The sequence below is a fragment of the Stegostoma tigrinum genome, chromosome 20 (assembly GCF_030684315.1).
Source record: "Stegostoma tigrinum isolate sSteTig4 chromosome 20, sSteTig4.hap1, whole genome shotgun sequence".
Taxonomy (NCBI): Eukaryota; Metazoa; Chordata; class Chondrichthyes; order Orectolobiformes; family Stegostomatidae; genus Stegostoma; species Stegostoma tigrinum.
The window spans coordinates 10,595,851-10,616,420 of record NC_081373.1 but is presented as its reverse complement, the minus strand read 5'-3'; the positions used below and the strand labels follow the sequence as shown (position 1 = coordinate 10,616,420).

The window sequence follows — 20,570 nt, the reverse complement described above, 5'->3', positions numbered from 1 at the left end:
TCTATTCAAAACAATCCAAAATGGTTTCTTTTTCTTAAATGGTTTTAGCAAAAAAAAACTTCCATTAATTTATTTATTGAATGAGCCACTCTGCAGAAACTGCAGTACACATCTCTCCTGTTTTAATTGCTTTTGGTTTTATTGCGAGTTAACCTTAGAAACAGAGTAGAGTGTGACAGCAACAGGACTAATGGATCTGGACTATGCACACCGCCAACCAAAAGACCTTTAAACAACCCATTTGTACAAAGATAGTGGGAAGGTGATATGTGGCTCCTCCAGTATTGAGCACAGACAGACTGAATACAGCAAACTTGCTAACCATTCAGTTTTTTTCCCATCCAACATATGCAACAACATAAGAAACAAAAGCTGGAATAATCCATTCGGCCCTGTAAGTCTGTTCCATGATACAATTAGATTGTGTTGATTTTCTACATCAATTTCACTTTCCTGCATTATTTCCTTATGCTTTAATTCCCATAAGATATAGGAGAAGTAGACCATTCAGCCCATTATAATCGCTCTGCCATTCAATGGAGGTCATCGCTAACCTGATAATCCTCAACTCCACATTCCCACATTATCCCCATAACCCTAGATTCCCTTACTGATTAGAAATCAGTCTCTCTCAACCTGGGACATACTGAATGACCCAGCCTTGGCAGACCTCTGTACTGAAGAATTCCACACGTTCATAACCCCTAGAGATAAGTTATCATTCCTGTCTGGAGCATACTCAACAATTGTCTGTATTCTAAGACAGACAATCCATGTAATTGTAGAATCATACAATGCAGGAGAACACTTAGCTCATCTGGTACGGTGGCTCAGCGATTAGCACTGCTGCCTCACAGCATCAGGGACCTGGATTCGATTCCACTCTCAAGTAACGATGTGTGGAATTTGAACCTTCTCCCTGAGTCTGTACGGGTTTCTTTCAGGTGCCCCTGTTCCATCCCATAATCCAAAGGTGTGTGGGTTAGTCATGGGAAATTCAGGGATGGGGTGGATGGGATGGTCTTTGGAGGGTTGGCATGAGCTGAATGGCCTGCTTCCACATTGTAGGGATTCGATTCTGTGATCTTTTTCTTTCAAAAAGTGTGACACAAAGTTTTTTTCCTTTTCACCAAATTCTCTTTTAGAAGTTACTTTTGAAATTGCTTCCCTACCCTTTAAGGCAGCACATTCCAGAAAGTCACACATCAGTAAGCAGAAAGAAGATTCACCTGTCCTCCCTTATTGCTGTTCCTGCCCACCTTAAATCCAGTGACCATGCTGAAAATGATCAAGGGAAGTAGTATCCAAGAGCCTAAGGCAATATAAGTGCAGGGGTTAGGAATCCACCCAAACAACTGTCATTTCCCATTTCATTTATTTTCCTAACTCAATCTTGCAATGTAACTGAAGTAAACACAGAAGACTGGAGAAACTCAGCAGGTCTGGCAACTTCTGTGATAAGAGAAACAAAGCGAATGTTTCAAATGTAGGATGGCACTTTTGAAGGGTTCCACTGTTCCACTCGTGCTGAGTCCCACTGCTTTTTATCATTGATGTAAATGATTTGGATGTGAATATAGGTGGTATGGTTCATATGTTTGCAGATGACAAAATTGGGGGTGTCGTGGACTGTGAAGAAGGTTATCTCAGTACAGGGGAACCGTGATCAGATGGGCCACATTGAGTGGGCAGATGGAGTTTAATTTTGACAAATGCGAGGTGCTGCATTTTGGTAGGGCAAATCATGACAAGACTTATGTAGTTAATGGAAGGATCTTGGGGATTGTTGCTGAACAAAGAAACCTAGGGGTGCAGATGCATAGCTCTTTGAAAGCAGAGTCGCAGGTAGACAGGGTGGTGAAGACGACATTTGGTACGCGTGCCTTCAATGAATGGTCCGTGCGTTTGTATTGGAGTTGAGATGTCATGTTGCAACTGCACAGGACATTGGTTGAGCCACTTTTAGAATACTGCAGTGATAATGGGAACTGCAGATGCTGGAGAATTCCAAGATAATAAAATGTGAGGTTGGATGAACACAGCAGGCCAAGCAGCATCTGAGATGTTGCTTGGCCTGCTGTGTTCATCCAGCCTCACATTTTATTATTTTAGAATACTGCATTCAGTTTGTCGTCTCTCTGCTATAGGACCAGTGTTGTTAAACTAGAAAGGATTCAAAGATTTACAAGGATATTACCAAGATTGAAGATTTGAGCTATCAGGAGAGGCTGGATAGGCTGCAGCTATTGTCCCCGGAGTGCCAGAGGCTGAGGGGTGACCTTATTAAAGTCTATAAAATCATGAAAGGCAATGGATAGGGTGAATAGACAGGGTTTTTCCTCAGGGTAGGTAAGTCCAAACTGGAAGGTTTAGGTTTAAGGCAAAAGGGCAAAGATTTAAAAGGGACCTGCCGGGGCAACTTCTTCATGCAGAGGGTGGTGTGTGTATGGAACGAGCTGCCAGAGGCTGATACGATTACAACATTTAAGAGGCATCTGGCTGGGTATATGAATAGGAAGGGGCTAGAGGGATATGGGCCAAATGCTGGCAGATGGGACGAGATCAGTTTAGGATACCTGGTCGACACAGGCATATTGTTTCTGTGCTGTACAACTCTGGCTCTAAAAGTAAAAAGGTGGAAGGAACAAACTTCCGTATCAATTGCAACTTTCACAAAGTCAGGAGATCCAAAAGCCTTTTGAAGTTAAGTGTCATGATGTAGGAAAGGCCAACGATGAATTCACACACAGCATGACCGCATAAAATAGCAATGTTATAAAGAAGGAAATATGCGGTTTTTAGTGATGTTAGCTGCCGGCTATAAATTGACCAGGTCAGTCAGGGAAAACACTCCAGCTGTTGCTCAGAAGAGTGCCATTGAGTCTTTAGTGACTGCCTGAGAGAATCATGGCAATTTACAGCACACAAGGAGGCCATTCAGTCCATGGAGTTTGCAAAATGGGTTGATTGGCCTACTTCTTCTCTAGGTCTTATGGGAATTATAGCATAAGGGGATAACTTAAGAATGTGAAGTTGGCTTAGGAGATCTGCACAATCTTATTGAATCATGGAACAGACTCAAAGGCTGAATGGCTTATTTAGCTTCTATTTCTGATGCTGGATGGAATAATGGGGTGGTTTGTAAACTCACCATATTCAGTCTACTTGTTGTGGTCAGTATCAGAGGAGTCATATATCACTTGCACTAACACAGTAAGAACCACCCAGCCTGATCCCACCTTCCAGTTCTTGATCTATATCCGTTGTCTTTGGGCACTTCAAGTGCCTATCCAAGTATTTTGTAAAGACATTTGAGGATTTCTACCTTTGTCATTTTGTCAGGCTGTGAACTCTAGATGCTCTGGGTGAAACAATTTCTGCTCAGCTCCCATCTAAACATTTTACCAGTTTACTTGCAACTTTTGTCACTGGGTTATTGGCTTCTCTGATAACCAAAAAAAGTCTCTTATCCACACTGAAGAAGTTTAGATGCCTCCATTACATCTGCCATCAGTCTCCTCTGTTCCAAAGGGAACAACCTCAGCCTGTCCAAACTTTCCTCATAAATAAAACTTCCCAGTCTGAGTTCTCCATTCTGGGTAGCATCTTCAGAAATCTGCTCAGTATCCTCTCTAATAGAATCACTTCCTTCTTGGAATGTGGTTAACATATTGCACACAAAGTGTTCCAGGTGTGGTCTCACTGGTCTTTTATATATTTCCAACATAACCTCCATGGTCTTGTATACATTCCGCAAATAATGAAAGAAACAATCCCATTTATGTTCTTAACCAATATCTCCGCCTGCCCTGTTAGCTTCACAAGATCAGTAGGTGCGCCCTCCGAGGATCCCCTCTTTCTCTGCCCTTCTCACAATCTTACTATTTGTAATAAATTCCCTTGCCCTATTTGCCCTCCCCCCAAATATATCACTGCACACTTCACTGGATCGAGTTCCATTTCGTCACTGTTTCATCCAACTGATTGGTGCATTGGTATCATCCTGCAGTCTACAGTTTACCTCCTCACTCTCAACTATGTGGTCAATTTTCATATCATCTCCTAACTTCTTAACCTTTATAATATATACCTTTACAATATATACACTAATAATTGTATACCTTTACAATAAATACAAAGAAAAGGGATATTTTCTGCAGCGCTCAGTACAATTACTGTAAACAGGGTTTCCAGTCATAAAACTACCAATCGACTACAACCTTTTGCTTCCTGCCATTAATCCAAGTGAGGACTTAACCTTGCCATCTTTTCCCATTGGATCCTATAAAATCCATCTTGTAAATGTTCTTCCGAGCACACTCTGCTGAAACCAGGAAAACATTAACTCTATTTTAAAAACATCTTATTAATGACTTTACCAGCTTTAGGCTGCAAGATAAACATTGCACCACTCATTTTGAAGACAGATATTGTCTCACTAGAACATCACGTAGTCAGAAATATTACCTTAAACTGCATCTCCCCATAAGTCCCTGATTCTACACCCTCCGTTACATCTCCCTGTTGCTACCTTCGCTGCCCAGGAAAGCTGCTGTTATTGTTTCAGTAGTTTACCTTAATGTGATCTCAACTCCTTTTCATGAACTTGGGAGCTCAGGTCCTCCATGTGGTCTCAGATTCCGCTGGGCAGAAGTTGATTAGTGGATGACTCTGGTCCATAACTTGTTGCCTCCTGAGCCAAGCTGTTCTAGTACAGTTACAACACTGGCATCTAGCCGGCAATTGTGGAAAGTTTCCCAGGTATGTCTTGTACATAAAAAGTGGGCCAAATCTAACCAAACCAATTACTGTCCTATCAGTCTCCTTTCGATCATCAGTAAAGTGATGGAAGGGGTCTGTAGCACCTGCTCAGCCATGCCCAGTTTGGGCTCCACCAGGGCCACTCAGCTCCTGACCTCATTGCAGCCTTGGTTCAAACATGGACAAAACAGCTGAATTCCAGAGGTGAGGGGACAGTGACAACCCTTGGCATCAAGGCTGCATTCACCTGAGAGCATAGCATCAAGAAGCCTGAGCAATGGGTATCAGGGGGCAAGCTCTCCAGTGGTTGGAATCATTACTGACACATAGGAAGATGGTCGTGGTTGTTGCAGGTTAGCCATCTCAGCTCCAGGACATCTCCACAGGAGTTCCTCAGGGCAGCGTCCTAGTCCCAACCATCTTCAGCTGTTTCAATGACCTTCCCTCCATCATAAGTTCAGAAGCGGGGATGTGCATAGATGATTGCACAATTTTCAGCATGATTCACAACTCCTCAGATACTGAAGCAGTCAGTGTTCAAATGCAACAAGATTGGGACAATATCCAGGCTTGGGCTGACAACTGGCAAGTGAAATTTGTGTCCCACAATTGCCAGGCTATAACCATCATGAACAAGTGACAATCTAACCACCGCCCCTTGACATCCAACGGTGTTACCATCACTGAATCTCCTCTATCAACATCCTGGGAGTTATCATTGACCAGAAACTTGACTGGAATCACCACATTAACACAACAGCTACAAGAGTTGGCCAGAGGCTAGTAATACTGCAGGCAGTAACGCATCTCTTGACTCCCTAAAGCCTGTCCACCATCTACAAGGGCACATGTCAGGTGTGTGATGGAATACTCCCCATGTCCATGGATGAGTGCAGCTCAAACAACCATGATACCATCCAGGACAAAACAGATCACTAGACTGGCACTACATCCACAAGCATTCACTCCCTCCAACACCAATGCTCAATAGCAGCAATGAGTAGCAGCTACAAGATACACTGCAGAAATTCACCAAACCTCTTCAGAGAACACGTTCCAAACCCGTAACCACTTCCATCTAGAAGGATAAGGGCAGCAGATACATGGGAACACCACCACTTTCAAGATCCCCTCCAGGCCACATACCATTCTGAACTCTGAAATAGAAGGCTGTTCCATCACTGTCACGGGGTCAAAACCCTGGAATTCGCTCTCTAAGGACATTAATGGTCTACCCATAGCAGGTGGACTGCAGCAGTTCGAAAAGGCAGCTTACCACCACTTTCAAGGGCAACTAGGGACGGGTAATAAATGCCAGCCCAGCCATCAACGCCCACATCCCCTAAATGAATTTTTAAAAAAAGAGACAGGTTGCCATCTGGGTCGCTAGGTGAACATAGTGTCTCCGGTCTCTTGGACTATATTGATGATGCTTCAACAGTTGCTTCTATGTAGACATGTGAGCATGTCAGTTCTGTTACACTAACATTTTCACTTTGATTGAGGCAGGATCTTAGACATGGTATCTGTTCCACCATAATATCTGTTCATAATGAGCTCAAAGCCAAATTTTTAATGAGCTTCAGGTTGAGGGTCTGGTGAATTGCAACAGTATGACATTTCTCATCATTCCACATCTTCTTGGAACAATATTCATGCTCTTTCTCCCTGCAAGTCATCATCCAGCACACATACCATTAGGGGATCTGGGAGAGGAGGGAGTTTGGGGTTTCAGTCTTCTTCCTCAGAGGTGTTCATGTGAAGCTGTGACATTTTCACGTGGAATTGAATGATAAATTTACAAGTGCAAGTTGAGTATCATTGTTTGTCTTTCAGCAGTGCCTTAACTATGTGTATTGCAACTTCAGTTTCACCATTGGCTTGAGGGATCTGGGTGAGTTGGAGTTATGGGTTTGTCCATCTAACTCTGAATTCGGCAAACTGTGGCCCATTTAAAATACAGAAGGGTGTCTGGGATTCCATGCATTCCAAAGACCTACAATGACCCAATCCATTATACCTGTCCATCAGTAGTTCTTCAAGGCCCGCAATTTTCAATTCTCTGAAAGTCTGTACAAGTCATCAATAAAAGCATTAGTGTTCTCCCCTTGCCACTTGTTAAATTTAGCCTGCTCAACAATGATTTTTTTTTCCCCCACAGATTGATGTAGGCATCAAGTGTCTTTATTATTTCACCATTTGCAGCTATTTCTTCATTGATCCTTTGCCTGACCAGACATCCTCTGCACAGCCAACCATTGCATACAACAGTGAACTGATCTGCCTAGCCTGTGGTGAAGTCAAAAACAATGCAACATCTCGTAAATCTTTGGTGTCAACGCAGCCGTGTTTCTTTTTGAATTGGACCTGTGACCTGCTCAAAGTCTTTTTGGCAATGGCAGAGACGTTACCATACAATTCACTAGCTGTCACCATGTACTATTCGTGTCTTGTTTTGCTACTAAAGACTCTCCCGATGTAAAGAAAACATTAAGTTAATTTAAGAGACATCTTTCTGGGATTTCAACTAGCCACAAGGCTGGGAGGGAGACTAGGTCCATGCTAAATTGCATCACTTCCTGTAGACATTATCACATTTTAACTTCCCGTCATCTGATTTTAATATCCACAGAGTAAAATGTTTAAAAAAAGGACAATTTTTGACCTACAGAACCATAATCACCTTCAAGAGACCCACAAAACCTACAGGCAGAAGTAGGCCATTCAGCCCATCTAATCTGCTCTGCCATTCAATGAGATCATAGCTGATTTGATAATCCTCTACTCCAATTGAATTCTCTTCATTTTTATTTCTTTATTATATTATCATGGAACTACTGTTATTATGAACTTTTTTAATTTCTTTATTTTTTTCAATTCATTACCATGATTTGGTATTTTTGATGGTCTATAATATGGAGTTGTCATCTCTGCATTTTTCTCATGTGTTTTCTCCCCCTGAAGAATTTGTACTCAAGATTCTGTACCTCGGTGTCGGAGATGGTGTCATAAGTGAGTACATGTGGCTGTAAAGCTAATTCAATTCATTTGAACCTTCTTACCTTTTTCACACCACCTTTGATTCCCTTACTGATTAAAAATCTCTCATATTTACCTATCAAAATAGTCTCAACAGTCCCTAGTAGTAAAGAATTCCACAGATTCACTACTCTCAGGAAGAAGAAATTCCTCATCTGTCTAAAATGTTGGAAATCCTTATTCTGAGATTATGTCTTCTGGTTCTGGTCTCTCCCATAAGAGGAAACCACCCGTTCCACATGTACTCTGAAGTCTCTTAAGAAGTTTATATGTTTCAGTAAAGTCTCTTCTTGATTTTCTAAACTCCAATGAGTACAGACCCAACCTACTCAACATCTCCTCATAAGCAATTCTCTCCATACCTGCGATCAATCTAGTGAACTTCCTCTAGACTGTCTCCAGCGATGACCCTTGGGAAATAAACATGCACAGATACCTGAGAAAAAAAAAAGTGCTGAAACAAGGTAACGGAGTCCACATCAACAAACCCATGCCTCCTGCTTTAATTCACACTTGTAAAAGTGCTCATATTGAATATGGAAGGTTGCCTCCAAGTTTAGCTTGGAAAGAAATAGAGCTAGACTTGGGAATATACAGACAAAACATGTTTCTATAATGGTGGTCAGAAATAATGGGAACTGCAGATGCTGGAAACCCCACACCATGTTTCTATAATTGTTCTTTTTCAGGAGCAGAGCAAAGAGAAAAAACATGGATTGCCAAAGACCAAAAGAGGGCACGGATTGGAGAAATGACCCTTCATGGTAAGTTAAGAGATATCTGCAAAGTTTGCTTCTGCTCAGTACATGGATCAACAACTTAACAACACTTTGCAGGTTTGATTTCCAGCACTAGAAGGATTCAGGACTTTGTTCTTCCTGTCAGTACCAGACACATTTCCTTTTCGATATATTATCTGTGGTTGGGTATCCGTTTGTGAATATTTTTCTTAGGGTCAGTAGATAATAAAGTGTCTCTTTCCCTCTCAAAAACCCTTTCATTGGTTCCTTCATTTTGCTGTAATTAGCACCACATTCAGTTGATTTATTAGAGCTGCATGCTACACGAGAAATTGAAAATATTTGTTGGAACTAACCAGTATGGTGTAAGAAAGAAGAGCGCATTACCTCTCCTTCCCAACAATATTTACTGTGTTTGTGTCTTTTTAAGCATATCACATAGTAACCCCTCATACTGCAGATCCCAGGAGCTTTAACTTTACTGACCAGTATGCCATGTGGGACCTTGTTAAAATCTATGCAGATACTTCAAATGTGCTCTTCGATTCTGTTTGTTATCTCCTTAGAAAATTCAATCAAGTGAATAAGACACAGCTTCCCCCCACAAATCCATGCTGACTGCCCTTCATCGATCTTGACCTTTCTAAATAACTGGGTATTTTTCAATACTTGGCTAAACCAATGAGGTTTGGCAGATTTATCTGCATTTACTTGCTCTATCCTTTTCACCCTCGCTAAACAATGGAAGAAACTATTCGGTCATCCCCAAATACCACAGTTAGAGCCAGAGCGGGTTGAATGGTGACCGTGAGCCCCTTCACAATTGTCTCCCCTGAATACACAGCATCAGAGTCTGATGATGCAGAGATAATGGGAACTGCAGATGCTGAAAAATCCGAGACAACAAAGTGTGGAGCTGGATGAACACAGCGGGCCAAGCAGCTTCTTAGGAGCAGGAAAGCTGATGTTTCGGATCTAGGCCTTTTGTCAGCTTTTGTGCTCCTAAGAGCCTGATGATTCATCTGTTTTGCTATAAGACAATGGCTACTTCTGCTCCATTCACCCCATTGAGTCTGCTCTGCCATGCTTCGTGGAGTGCCAGGCTTCTAGGAATTCTCGTGCCTGTCTCTGTTCAGCTTGTTCCAGGATTTTGGTGTTGTCCCAGTCGAAATGGTGGTTCTCCTTGTCCATTTGGATTGAAATCAGTGAGTATTGATGAGTATGAGCCAATACTTACTGATTTCAATCCACATGGACAAGGAGAACCACCATTTGGACTGGGAAAACACCAAGATCCTGGGACAGGCTAAGCAGAGACATACACGAGGATTCCTAGAAGCCTGGCACTCCACAAAGCAGGCTATTAATAAACACATTGAACTCTACCCCATGTACACTCCACTACGAAGGAAAACCAGAAGAAGTGGGGTAATCCATCTCAATGGACCCCAGAGTATAAAAACCAGGCGGATAAACACACCGACTCAGAGGCTGCACTGAGGGTGTTACCCAGCACGGTAACAAAACGTCCGCGAAACAACAAACCAGCTCAGCAATCCCACCGACCTCAACATCAACAACCCGAGCTATGGATCTATTCCAAATAAAAAATATTAAATTATGAAGAAAATATGATACTTCAAAACAATGATTAACAATGCCGGACAGGGCGGCGCTCCCCCAGTGCTGACACCTCCCCCCCCACCCTCCCCCGACAGTGCAGCGCTCCCCCAGTGCTGACACCCTGCCCCACCCTCCCCCGACAGTGCGGCGCTCCCCCAGTGCTGACACCCCCCCCGACAGTGCGGCGCTCCCCCAGTGCTAACACACTGCCACCCACCCCCCAAATGCCTGGCAGTGCAATTTCAGTTATTCTGCCTTGAGTAGGCATGCCTTCAGCTGCCTATGCCACAAACTCAAGAATTTCCTCCATCAACCTTTGTACCTTTTCTGCCCATCTCTTTTCCTCTGAAGTCACTCGTAACTTTCTGACTGAGGAATTTGCTCAATATCTGTGTGTCTGGGTATCAAATTTGGACCCTGCCCTGTCCCAGTGACTGGCTCTTTAGGAATTCAGATTGTTGTTCTTGATGTGTCCTCGCAGTATGGAGATGTATGATACTTCCCAGCAAAACAGCTAATGAAATAATTTCTGCCTCTTACAAAAATCCCAACTGGAGTCGCTTAAAATGTCCACAATCTCCGAAAGAAAGCATTGCTCTCTGAAGGAACAATGATTCTCATGACTAAAACAAAGGAATGAATCAGCCAGCTCCGATCAGTCACTGGTGTGCCTTTACGACCTTCTGTGTACAGATTACAGCTGCTCTCTACTCAGAGCTTTGTTAATCAAAGCACTTTGGAGTCAGAGAACAAGAGATTTGCATCCAGCTTCAATGGCTGCAAGGTTTGGAGCACTGTTTTTTCCACGCTGTAGACCTTCAGCTGCTGAATCGGCTGCTTACACTGCAATCAATTTGTTCCTTTTTATTAAAACTTGGCGTCATTCTGTGCTGGAACATTCTATGAACTCGGAAATTTGGGGTTTTGTACCCCCTTTCAGTGTACTTCTCATCGATGTGGACAATACACTCGTGTGAGTTTGTAGCTTATGTCTTTAAGGTGCAGTTTCAGAGATGTGTGCACATGATGCAGACACAAAGCTCACTGAGGTAGGGCTTTACTGTACATCTGTAAACTGAAACCCTGTCCAGTGGACATAAAAGGTCTCAGTTCGCTATTGTGGCTAACAGCGCTGAAGTGCCCCGCTCATCTGCTGAATTTTTAATCTCAAACAATGTCAAATAAAAACACGAAAAAAAATACTGAAAGAATTGTGGATGCTGGAAATCAGAAAAACAGAAATTGCTGGAAAAACTCAGCATTTTTCCAGCAATTTGTGTTTTTGTTTTCTCCTCGGCCAATGTAACTGCTGTCGGTTGGAAGCTTCCTTTGCGGATATAGATGCAATTCCGACACTTGCAGGCAATGAACCACATTTGTAAAATGTTGACAAAGTGCTTCGAGAGGGCCCGAGGTTTTGGAAAGCACAGTAGACAGGAATGTACAGTCTTTTGTGTAAACATGCTGGTGGTGACATCCTACACCGTCACCTCAGGCACTCGCCCTCAAGCAGTATACAGCTCTCATTAAAGACATTTCTTCACAATTCACAAGAATCTTTACCACAACATGTAACTAGACCCTCTACTACCCTGCACGTGCCCAATAGCCCCTCTCTGCCTGCTCAGGAAGCCAGTAATTCCTTCATTTTGTCCTCCAGCGTTGTCCCCACTCCACTCCCAAAAATCAACCTAGATTCTGTTGTCACCTTCTAGTGCAGGCATGGCAGTGCTTGATTCAAAATACCAGACATATTAATAATCTCTAAGAGGCTGAAGCCTTTGGAAATTACTATCACACTCTCCTCCCCTCCCTCCTAACCCACCCACAACTAATTTCAGCTGCTGCCCTCTGGCTTTGTATTAGAACACATCAACTAACATACACTGCACCATCAAATGTTTGTTGCAACACTCGAACGGGTACCTCAAACATTTCAATGTGTTATCAGGTTTTCTTTTTGAGTATTGTATTCAGTTCTGGTCTCCCTCCCGCAGGAAAGATCTTGCTAACTCGGTGCAAAAATGATTTACCAGGATGTTGCTTGGATTGGAGCTATAGGCAGAAGCTGATTACATTAGATTCCCTACAGTGTGGAAACAGGCCATTCAGCCCAACAAGTCCACACTGTCCCTTGAAGCATCCCACTCAGACCCATCCCCCTATAACCCACACACCCCTGAACAGTATGGGCAAATTAGAATGACCAATCCACCCTAGCCTGCACATCTCTGGACTGTGCGAGGAACTGGAGCACCCGGAGGAAACCCACGCAGACATGGGGAGAATGTGCAAACTCCACACAGACAGTTACCCGAGGTGGAGAATCGAACCTGGGTCCCTGGTGCTGTGAGGCTGCAGTGCAAACCACTGAGCTACCGTGCCACTCTAAGGCTGGGGCTATTTTCCCTGGAGTATCAAAGGCTGAGGGCGGACCTTATGGGGGTTTATAAAATCATGAGAGGCATGGGTAGGGTGAATAACCAAGTCTTTTTCCCAGGCGAGAGAAGTCCTAAACCAGAGGGCATAGGTTAAGGTGAGAGGGGCAAGATTTAAAAAGGGACCTAAGGGGAAATTTTTTCATGCAGAGGGTGGTGCGTGTATGGATTGAGCAGCCAGAGGAAAGGGTGGAGGCTGGTACAATTGCAACGTTTAAAAAGGCATCTGAATGGGTACATAAAGAAAAAGGGTTTAGAGGAATATAGGTCAAATTCTGGCAAAGGGGGCTAGATTAATTTATGCTATCTGCTGGGCATGGACGGGTTGGATGGAAGGTTCTGTTTCCATGCTGTATGAATCCACAATTCCACATCCTTCACTCTACAAATCCAGATGAGGAGGTGCCAGTGTTGGACTGGGGTGGACAAGGTCAAAAAAATATCATCGCATGACACGAGGTTATAGCCCAACAGGTTCGTTTGAAGACACAAGCTTTCAGAGCCTCGTTCCTTCTTCGGGTGTTAGTGAGAGGTGGCAACAGGCACAGAATTAATAAGTAAAAGATGAAAGGGTCATAGAACTGATATATAGAACAAATCTAAGATGGCTGCTAAATCTTTAATCAGTTAGAAAAGAGATGCAGGTTTCGATCGATTAAAATGCAAATCCCAGAATTTTTTTCCCCAAGTCACTGCCCTGTGATGACTAAAGGTTTTATCAGGATACCAGAGGAGACATCTCAGGTCAGACAATGTATTTTAGGTGTGAGGTCCAAATCAATCCAAACCTGCATCTCCTTTCTAACTGATTAAAGATTTAACAGCCATCTTAGGTTTGTTCAGTACATTCACATCAGTTCTATGACCCTTTGATCTTTTACATAAATTCTCTGCCTGATGCCACCTCTCTCACTAACATCTGAAGGAGGACTGAGGCTCTGAAAGCTTGTGATTTCAAATAAACCTGTTGGACCATAACCTGGTGTCCTGTGTTTTTTGACCAAGGAATGCACATCACCAACTCAGAGGTTTGACAGGATGCAACATCGGATTAAATTGTATTTAGAGCGCCACTTGACCGTCCCATCCTGTGTCAGTGCTTTTAGACATGAATCCCCCCTAACCCAATCTATTCCTTCCATCCATGTGTATTTATGAATGGTCTCAACAAAGGTGGATGCAGAAAGGAGGTTTATTCACATCTGCAAGTCCAGGGCCACGGGGCACTGTTTTAAAATTACGGGGTTGCCCTTTTACGATGAAGGGGGGGAGAATTTTTTTCCACCTCTCAGAGGGTTCTACAACTTTAGAAGTCTGTGCTTCACAAGACAATGCAGACAGCAGGGGCTGGGGGTTGGGGAGGTCACTGAAAATTTTTAAGGACAGATGGATGGACTCCTTGCAGACAGGGAATCAAAGATCATCATGGGTTTGAGAATTTATGCACCAAAACACCAACAGATCAGCTTTGATCTTATTAAATGGGGGAGCAGGCTTGAGGGGCTGAGTGGCCTATTTCTGCTCCTACGTTGTAGGTTTATACGTACCCAACTTTCACTTAAAATGAATCTACGCTTGCCATGTTAACTACTCCCTGTAGTAGCGAATTCTACATTCCAGCCATTCTGAGTCTCACCTGAATTCCCCATCGGATTTATTGGTGACTATTTCATTATTTATGATAGATGCTGCCTGACCTGCTGATTGTTTCCAATATTTTCTGTTCTTATTTCAGATTTATATCATCTGTTGTATTTTACACTTGTCATACCAGTGACCCCAACAAATGGAAACATCTTCTAAATCTCTAACCTATTCCACCCTTTCATAGTATTGAATAAGGTTACCTTTCATCCCTCTGTTTTCTGGAGAAAGGAGCCAGGTCTCTTGGCACTTACTCCGTGTGAATTAAAAAGTGTTGCCTTGACATGTGCATTCAACACTATCTTTCTTTGTCCACCCAGCCAATAGGAAGGGAGATGACTATTGGCATTGTAGTTACACTACTAATCCAGAGGCCCTGGTAATGTTGTAGGTGCCCAAGTCTGAAACCCGCCATGGTGAATTCTGAATTTATTTAAAACCTGGAATTAAGAGTACAACATATCCATCCTTTAGAGAAGAAAATCTGCCATCCTTGTCTGGTCTGGCCTGTGACTCCAGACCCACAGCAATGTGGTTGACTTTTAACTGCCCTCTGGGCGATTATGGCCGGGCAATAAATGCTGACCAAACTAGCAACTCCTACAGCCAGGAGTGAAGGGGAGAAAGAAAATCTGATCTTGAATGTTGCTGTAGTTTCTGGCCCAGACTCCTCAACGTTCACTCAGCAAAACACCTCGATTTCCCAAGTCCACTCCACTGTCAGTGTGACCTGACATTGACCCCACCGAGAAGCCCAAAGATTGGGATCATTAGCAGCAAAAATTAAAATAAGAAGCATAGTTTTTTGTGATCAGCTTATGGGAGCCTCCAGTCTAACTGAACCATGCCTTATGGCCCAATATCGGAGGGTGATTTGTGACTCAAGTCTTTTTTTTAATTTTTATCTGCTTAACCAGCTCTTTTCTCAAAAGAAGCCAATCATTGAGTTCAGTGACATTAGGCGCACAGTGGTATTAGCATGTCTTTCAGCTTCACAGCGAAGGAGGCAACACAGGATTGAATGTCCTAGTCTCAACAATGTTAATAAAAAAAGAAGAAAGTGGGTCACATCCCAAATTCTTTGATCCACAGCCTCGACTTTCCCAGACCCAGAAATATTGAATGTCTAAAGTACTCTCCATCAAAAATCCCACCACCCTAAGACCATAAGATGTAGGAATAGAATTAAGTTATTTGGTCCATTAAGTCTGCTCAATCACGGCTGATGTGTTTCTCCACACCATTCTCCTGCCTTCTCCCTGTCACCTTTGATCCTTTTACTCATGAACCTATCCATTTCTGTCTTAAATACACTGTCGTCGCCTCCACAGTCGTCAGCAGCAATAAGTTCCACAGATTCACCACGCTCTAGATGACGAAATTCCTCCTCATCTCAGTTTGAAAGGGTTGTCTCTTCATTCTGAGTGTGCCCTCGGATCTTAGTTTCTCCTACTAACGGAAAGAGTTTCACCGCATCCACTCTATTCAGGCCTCTCAGTATGCTGTAGGTTTCAAACAGATCCTACCCCCTCCCCCCTCATCCTTCTAAACTCCAAGTACAGACCCAGAGTCCTCAACCACTCCTAATGTAGCACCCACCATCGCCCAATTTTATCCACATCATAACAGAAGTGGACCACTCAGCTTCTCGTCCATTATTAATCTGTATCTCAATTCCATTCCCCGTCTTTGCTCAGTACACCATTTAGTCATGCAATAATGATCTATTCCAATTGTACAAGCTTTAATTCACCCAATGCATCAGTTGTCTGGAAAAAACATTATCATTTGTGTGAAAAAGTTCTGCCTGGTTTCCCTCTTAAATGAGCTGAGTTGAAGTTTACGTTTCTGCATACCCTTGATTTCCCCAGAAAGGGAACTTATTTTTTCTTCTCTCTCCGTCAGTCTTATCTCCTGTCCTTGTTTTCCAAGGGTGAGGTCACGGTCTTCTGCAGGATGGTGATAGAAACCTCTCCCAATCTTACTGCCTACCACCATTGGTATTGGGCTGATTTCAGGCTGTCAATCAACTTGTTGGGCCATATCTTCTGTGGCCAACATGCCCTGGTACTGGGCTCGGACATAGAACACCTAGCCCAGAGACAGGTACACTGCCCACCTGTGTGACAAGATTTTCCTTCCCTACTTCCAATATTTGAAAACACCTGCATTAGATTACCCTACAATCTTCATACTCAGGGCAAATTTTATGGAACTTGATCTCATAATTTCACCCTCTGAGGCCAAATAATAATTGGGATGAATCAGAACAGCACCCTTTCTAGGTTTACTATCTCCTTCCTGACGGCCAAACTTTACTAGTCATTCTAGATGGGATGTGGCCGATACTCCAGCCGACTGAGCATACGATCTAGGAGAAAAAGGGGAGATCATTCAAAAAGATCACAGCTGATCTTCCCAACTCCTCGATCATGTTTGTCACCGTAGCTCTCGATTGCCTGGGTATCAAATGGTCTATTCATGAATACATTCCATGATAGAGCAACCACAGCCCTCTGATCTAGAGAATTCCAAACACTTACAACCCTCTCAGTGATGAAATTGCCCTTCATCAGTCCAAAATGACTAGCCTCTTCTCCTAGAACTGTGCTCCCTGGATCCAGACTCCCCAGCCTATAAGAAACAGCCTCTCGGCATCTACCCTGTCGATTCCTCAAAACTCCATGGGTTTCAATGAGATTACCACTCGTTCTTCTAAATGTCAGAGGATTTAATCCAGTCTATTCAATCTCTCCTGATGGACAATCCCTTCATCCCAAGAATTAATGCAATAGCTGATATCACAAGAATTTCCAGTCAGTGGTTTCCTCATTCTTCTTTTTGGTCACTGGAACCCACTTTGCAGCAAGATCACAGGACACAAGAACTGGGACAGACTCTATCCCTAAGAGGCAATGTAGCTCCTTAACAGAATTCTAACATTTTTTAAATAAGAATAAAGCCCTTTAAGAATGAAGAAAAGGATTCTTTCTGAGTTTACAAACACATCCACAGACGTAGGACTTTGAAATATAGCCACCATAGTTTGGCATACCTTAATCATTTACTCAGACCAAAACAGCATTTCAGAGTAGCCATTGCTTGAAAAAGACCAGCATCACATTGACACAACACAGTCATACTGGATGGGCCAGGCAACATGGACAAGACTCACAAACTGAATGAGAAAGCCCTATTGAGTTTCCCAGGAACTGACAAGATTCCCAAAACTGGGAAAGGGAACAAGAGATGCATTTTCACCACTTGGGCATCAACTAGAGTAAGAAACAGTGGCTTAATTAAATACTGTCCTCCCTCAAAGCCACATGTAGAAATAAATTCTGCCCAAACATCTTCATAAGAGGTCTGTATTTTTGAGCACAAGACACACAAAAGATAAACAACACTTTATAGTAAAACAAAGTGATTTTTTTGTCTCTAAAGTACATATTGAGTTTCATCTCAATAGGTGTAAAGGGTGATACTGGGGCAAATAAACAGACAATAAACAGAAAGTAGCATCAGATATGACTGTTGAAAAAGCCATAATTTCAGGCTATCTCTAAAATTCTTATAAATATCACTGACATTATCCAATTCCACGATACTTGAATTTTCCAATTTTGTTCTAAGAAAAATGTAACACAATGGTGTGTGAAATTCAGCACTGTCATGTCATGCGGAATCTCAATTTTGTTGTCTTAATCTGTTTAGGGCGGGGGTGGCGAGGGTGTGGGCTAAACTGTTAATTTAGGGACAGTTTTCTTGCCGAATTTGGTCTGCAGAAGTAGAAACCAGGACCAATTGTCACCCTGTAACCTCCGCAGCTGAGAAAGAGTGCAAAGAACAGATGGAGTGAGAGATGAAAAGTGATAGAGAGAGAGAGAGAGAGATGGACGTGGTGCTTGCAGAATCAGAAATAATGAGAAACTGACAGGCTTTGTCCAGGCAGGAGGATAGAGGGGTATCAAGCCACAGAGTTACTGCAAAGGAGAGTTAACAGGAGACTCTGGTCGTAGATCCATAGGCCAAAGAAATCTGAGAAAGGGACATAGCTCTAAGCACAAGGCAGGCAACACAACAATATCACAGGCAGCTTCTTAAATCTTTTATAAAACCAACAGTGGCCCTTTAAGAGAAAACTGCAGCTGAATTGACATACAATATCCATAACCAATCATGCACAATACACACGGTAATACTGCAGCAATGATTGTTTGGTGTTTAAAACTATACCCCTGCTCTACATCTTTTCATCTGCAAACCAGTGACCAATCCCTTGTATAAAGCTGCATCCCAATATAATCAGGTACATACTTAGGGCCATATATAATCATACATGGGTTTGTCCACGCACACACACACACACACACACACACACATAAATGTCTCGTGTCCAAGCACAGTTCATATATCACGTCAATTTTTTTCTAACAGAGGACAAGCGTAGCTGCAGACATCCTGCACAGACAGCCACGTTTTCTCTGAATGATCTTAATGAAGACATCTCATTAGGGCTGATATCTAATCTCTCACATAGACTAAGGCTGAGTTTCACCAGCTATTGTGAGGGGACGCACTTACCCGGCCACCACGATCTCCAGCTCTCCGTCGTTGTCCACATCAGTGACTGCCACTCCATAATTAAGCTGAGTCGGATTATTGTCGTAGTCGGGAGGGAGGACCGTGTCGGTCACGGCTGTAAAGACGATTCTCTGCGGGAGCACCAGGTGGAGAAGAGATAAGAGAGGCAGGAGCGAGAGCAGCATCCTCAAGCTGGGTTGAAGCTGTCTGAGGGTGGGGAGGGAGGGAGGGGAAATTGGGAGGGGTGGGGGATTATGAGGTGAAGAAACAGTGGTAGCTGAGAGAGAGAGAGAGAGATTGATTTTCTTTTTAAAAAGAGAAACCTTAAAAGATTTACAGGACAAATGAGGCAGTACGCTTGGCACATCACAAGTAGTGACTGAGTGAGATAGCGACCACTTAGCCTGCAGTAATACCAGCTCGCAACATTGGATAATGGTCCCACTACTGTATTTCCTCATCAACGCAAGTTGACTCGAAATCGGTGCATCCTGGCCAAACTTTGAAGTAAACTTCTCGCCCTGACAGGAGGAGAGGGTTTCCGAGAGCCCAGTTCACCATTATTGAACTAAACACGCCTTAAATATTTAGTGAAACGCAAGTTCTACTCAAACAATTAGAACTTGTCTAATCTGCCCTCTGGCTCTCTTTTTTACAATGCCCGCCCTGGCTTTTAAATCACTTTACTTCTTAGTTTAAAATTTAATTAAATGTAACTCTATAAAATTATTGCATCCATAGGTATTTAAAAACTAATTTAAACACGTAAGGAAATTACTGTACATCTAAAATTGATTAGGAAGCATTAAAGATAAGACGGAAATCTTTATGGGAGTGCTGATGTGAAGTTTATAATTTGCAACATGTATCATTTTTAGAAGATATTCTGTTGCGGAATTCAAAGATAAGCACTTGAAATACTCACACGAGGGCACAGTTGTCACTTTCTGAGCCCGGGGTTGCAGTTTCTTGTCCCTGATTTGGGGTATCAATGTTTCCCTCCGTCTCTCTGTCTTCTTGGAACCGATAAGACCTTTTATCGTTTTGAGGGCTTTTCTTCCTAATGCAAGAACGTTACATAACACACACTCCAATCAGAGCGCAACTCCCAGTACAACAGAGCCTCCCACAAAATGCTTCTGCTCCAATGGAATGGGGCTATGTCCTGTAAAGGTTGGGTAGGGGGGAGGAGTATGGGCACCATGATTGACACCTTTCATAACGTGTCCCAGGATGGCGCAGTCGGATTCCAGAGACAGGGAGCCGTTGGGATGTCATTTAATGACCGTTTGGATGATAATGTGATGGTCTCGCTTAATTCAACCTATTTTGGGATTTACTAGTCTTCAGAGGATGGCGGGAACCTAGGCATTTTGCCTGAAGTTTTGCTGAGGGACATTGTGCAGGGACATCAGACTGTCACTCCTGCTCTGATAACAATAGTACAGTTTGTTCATTAATCAAAAAAAAAGCGATGTTCAATCAGCACTTGGTAAACTGTTCTGGACTTACTTTCACCCCCATCTCATCCATTCCTTCTCTTCAAGCCTCACCTCCAACTCAAACAGGGAAAAGTTTCTGGATTTCTCGTCACTAAGATGTAGACCATTCTCTAAGCTGCCTTTTCCAATTTCCTCCCTCCCTATAGGCTGCCTGGCAGAACAGCCTCCAATTCTCCCCTGACCCAGCCTCTGAACTTGGATCTTCCTCTGTAACCTCTCCTCACACTCACTCTGACCTC

General features: G+C 43.0%; 1 protein-coding gene across 3 annotated transcripts in view; it reads right to left on the bottom strand.

Annotated features, from left to right (window-relative positions):
- The window catches only part of crtac1b (cartilage acidic protein 1b), a 281,745-nt gene extending 261,865 nt beyond the window's left edge, over positions 1-19,880 (bottom strand). For all 3 annotated transcript variants that reach the window (XM_048550806.2, XM_059653000.1, XM_048550807.2), the window contains exons 1-2: positions 19,755-19,880; positions 18,830-19,106 (exon numbers count right to left, since the gene is read on the bottom strand). In XM_048550806.2, coding sequence (XP_048406763.2) covers positions 18,830-19,014 — 185 coding nt within the window. In that variant the 5' untranslated portion in view covers positions 19,015-19,106; positions 19,755-19,880. The remainder of the gene's footprint in view (positions 1-18,829; positions 19,107-19,754) is intronic.
- Between the last annotated feature and the right edge of the window lie 690 nt (positions 19,881-20,570).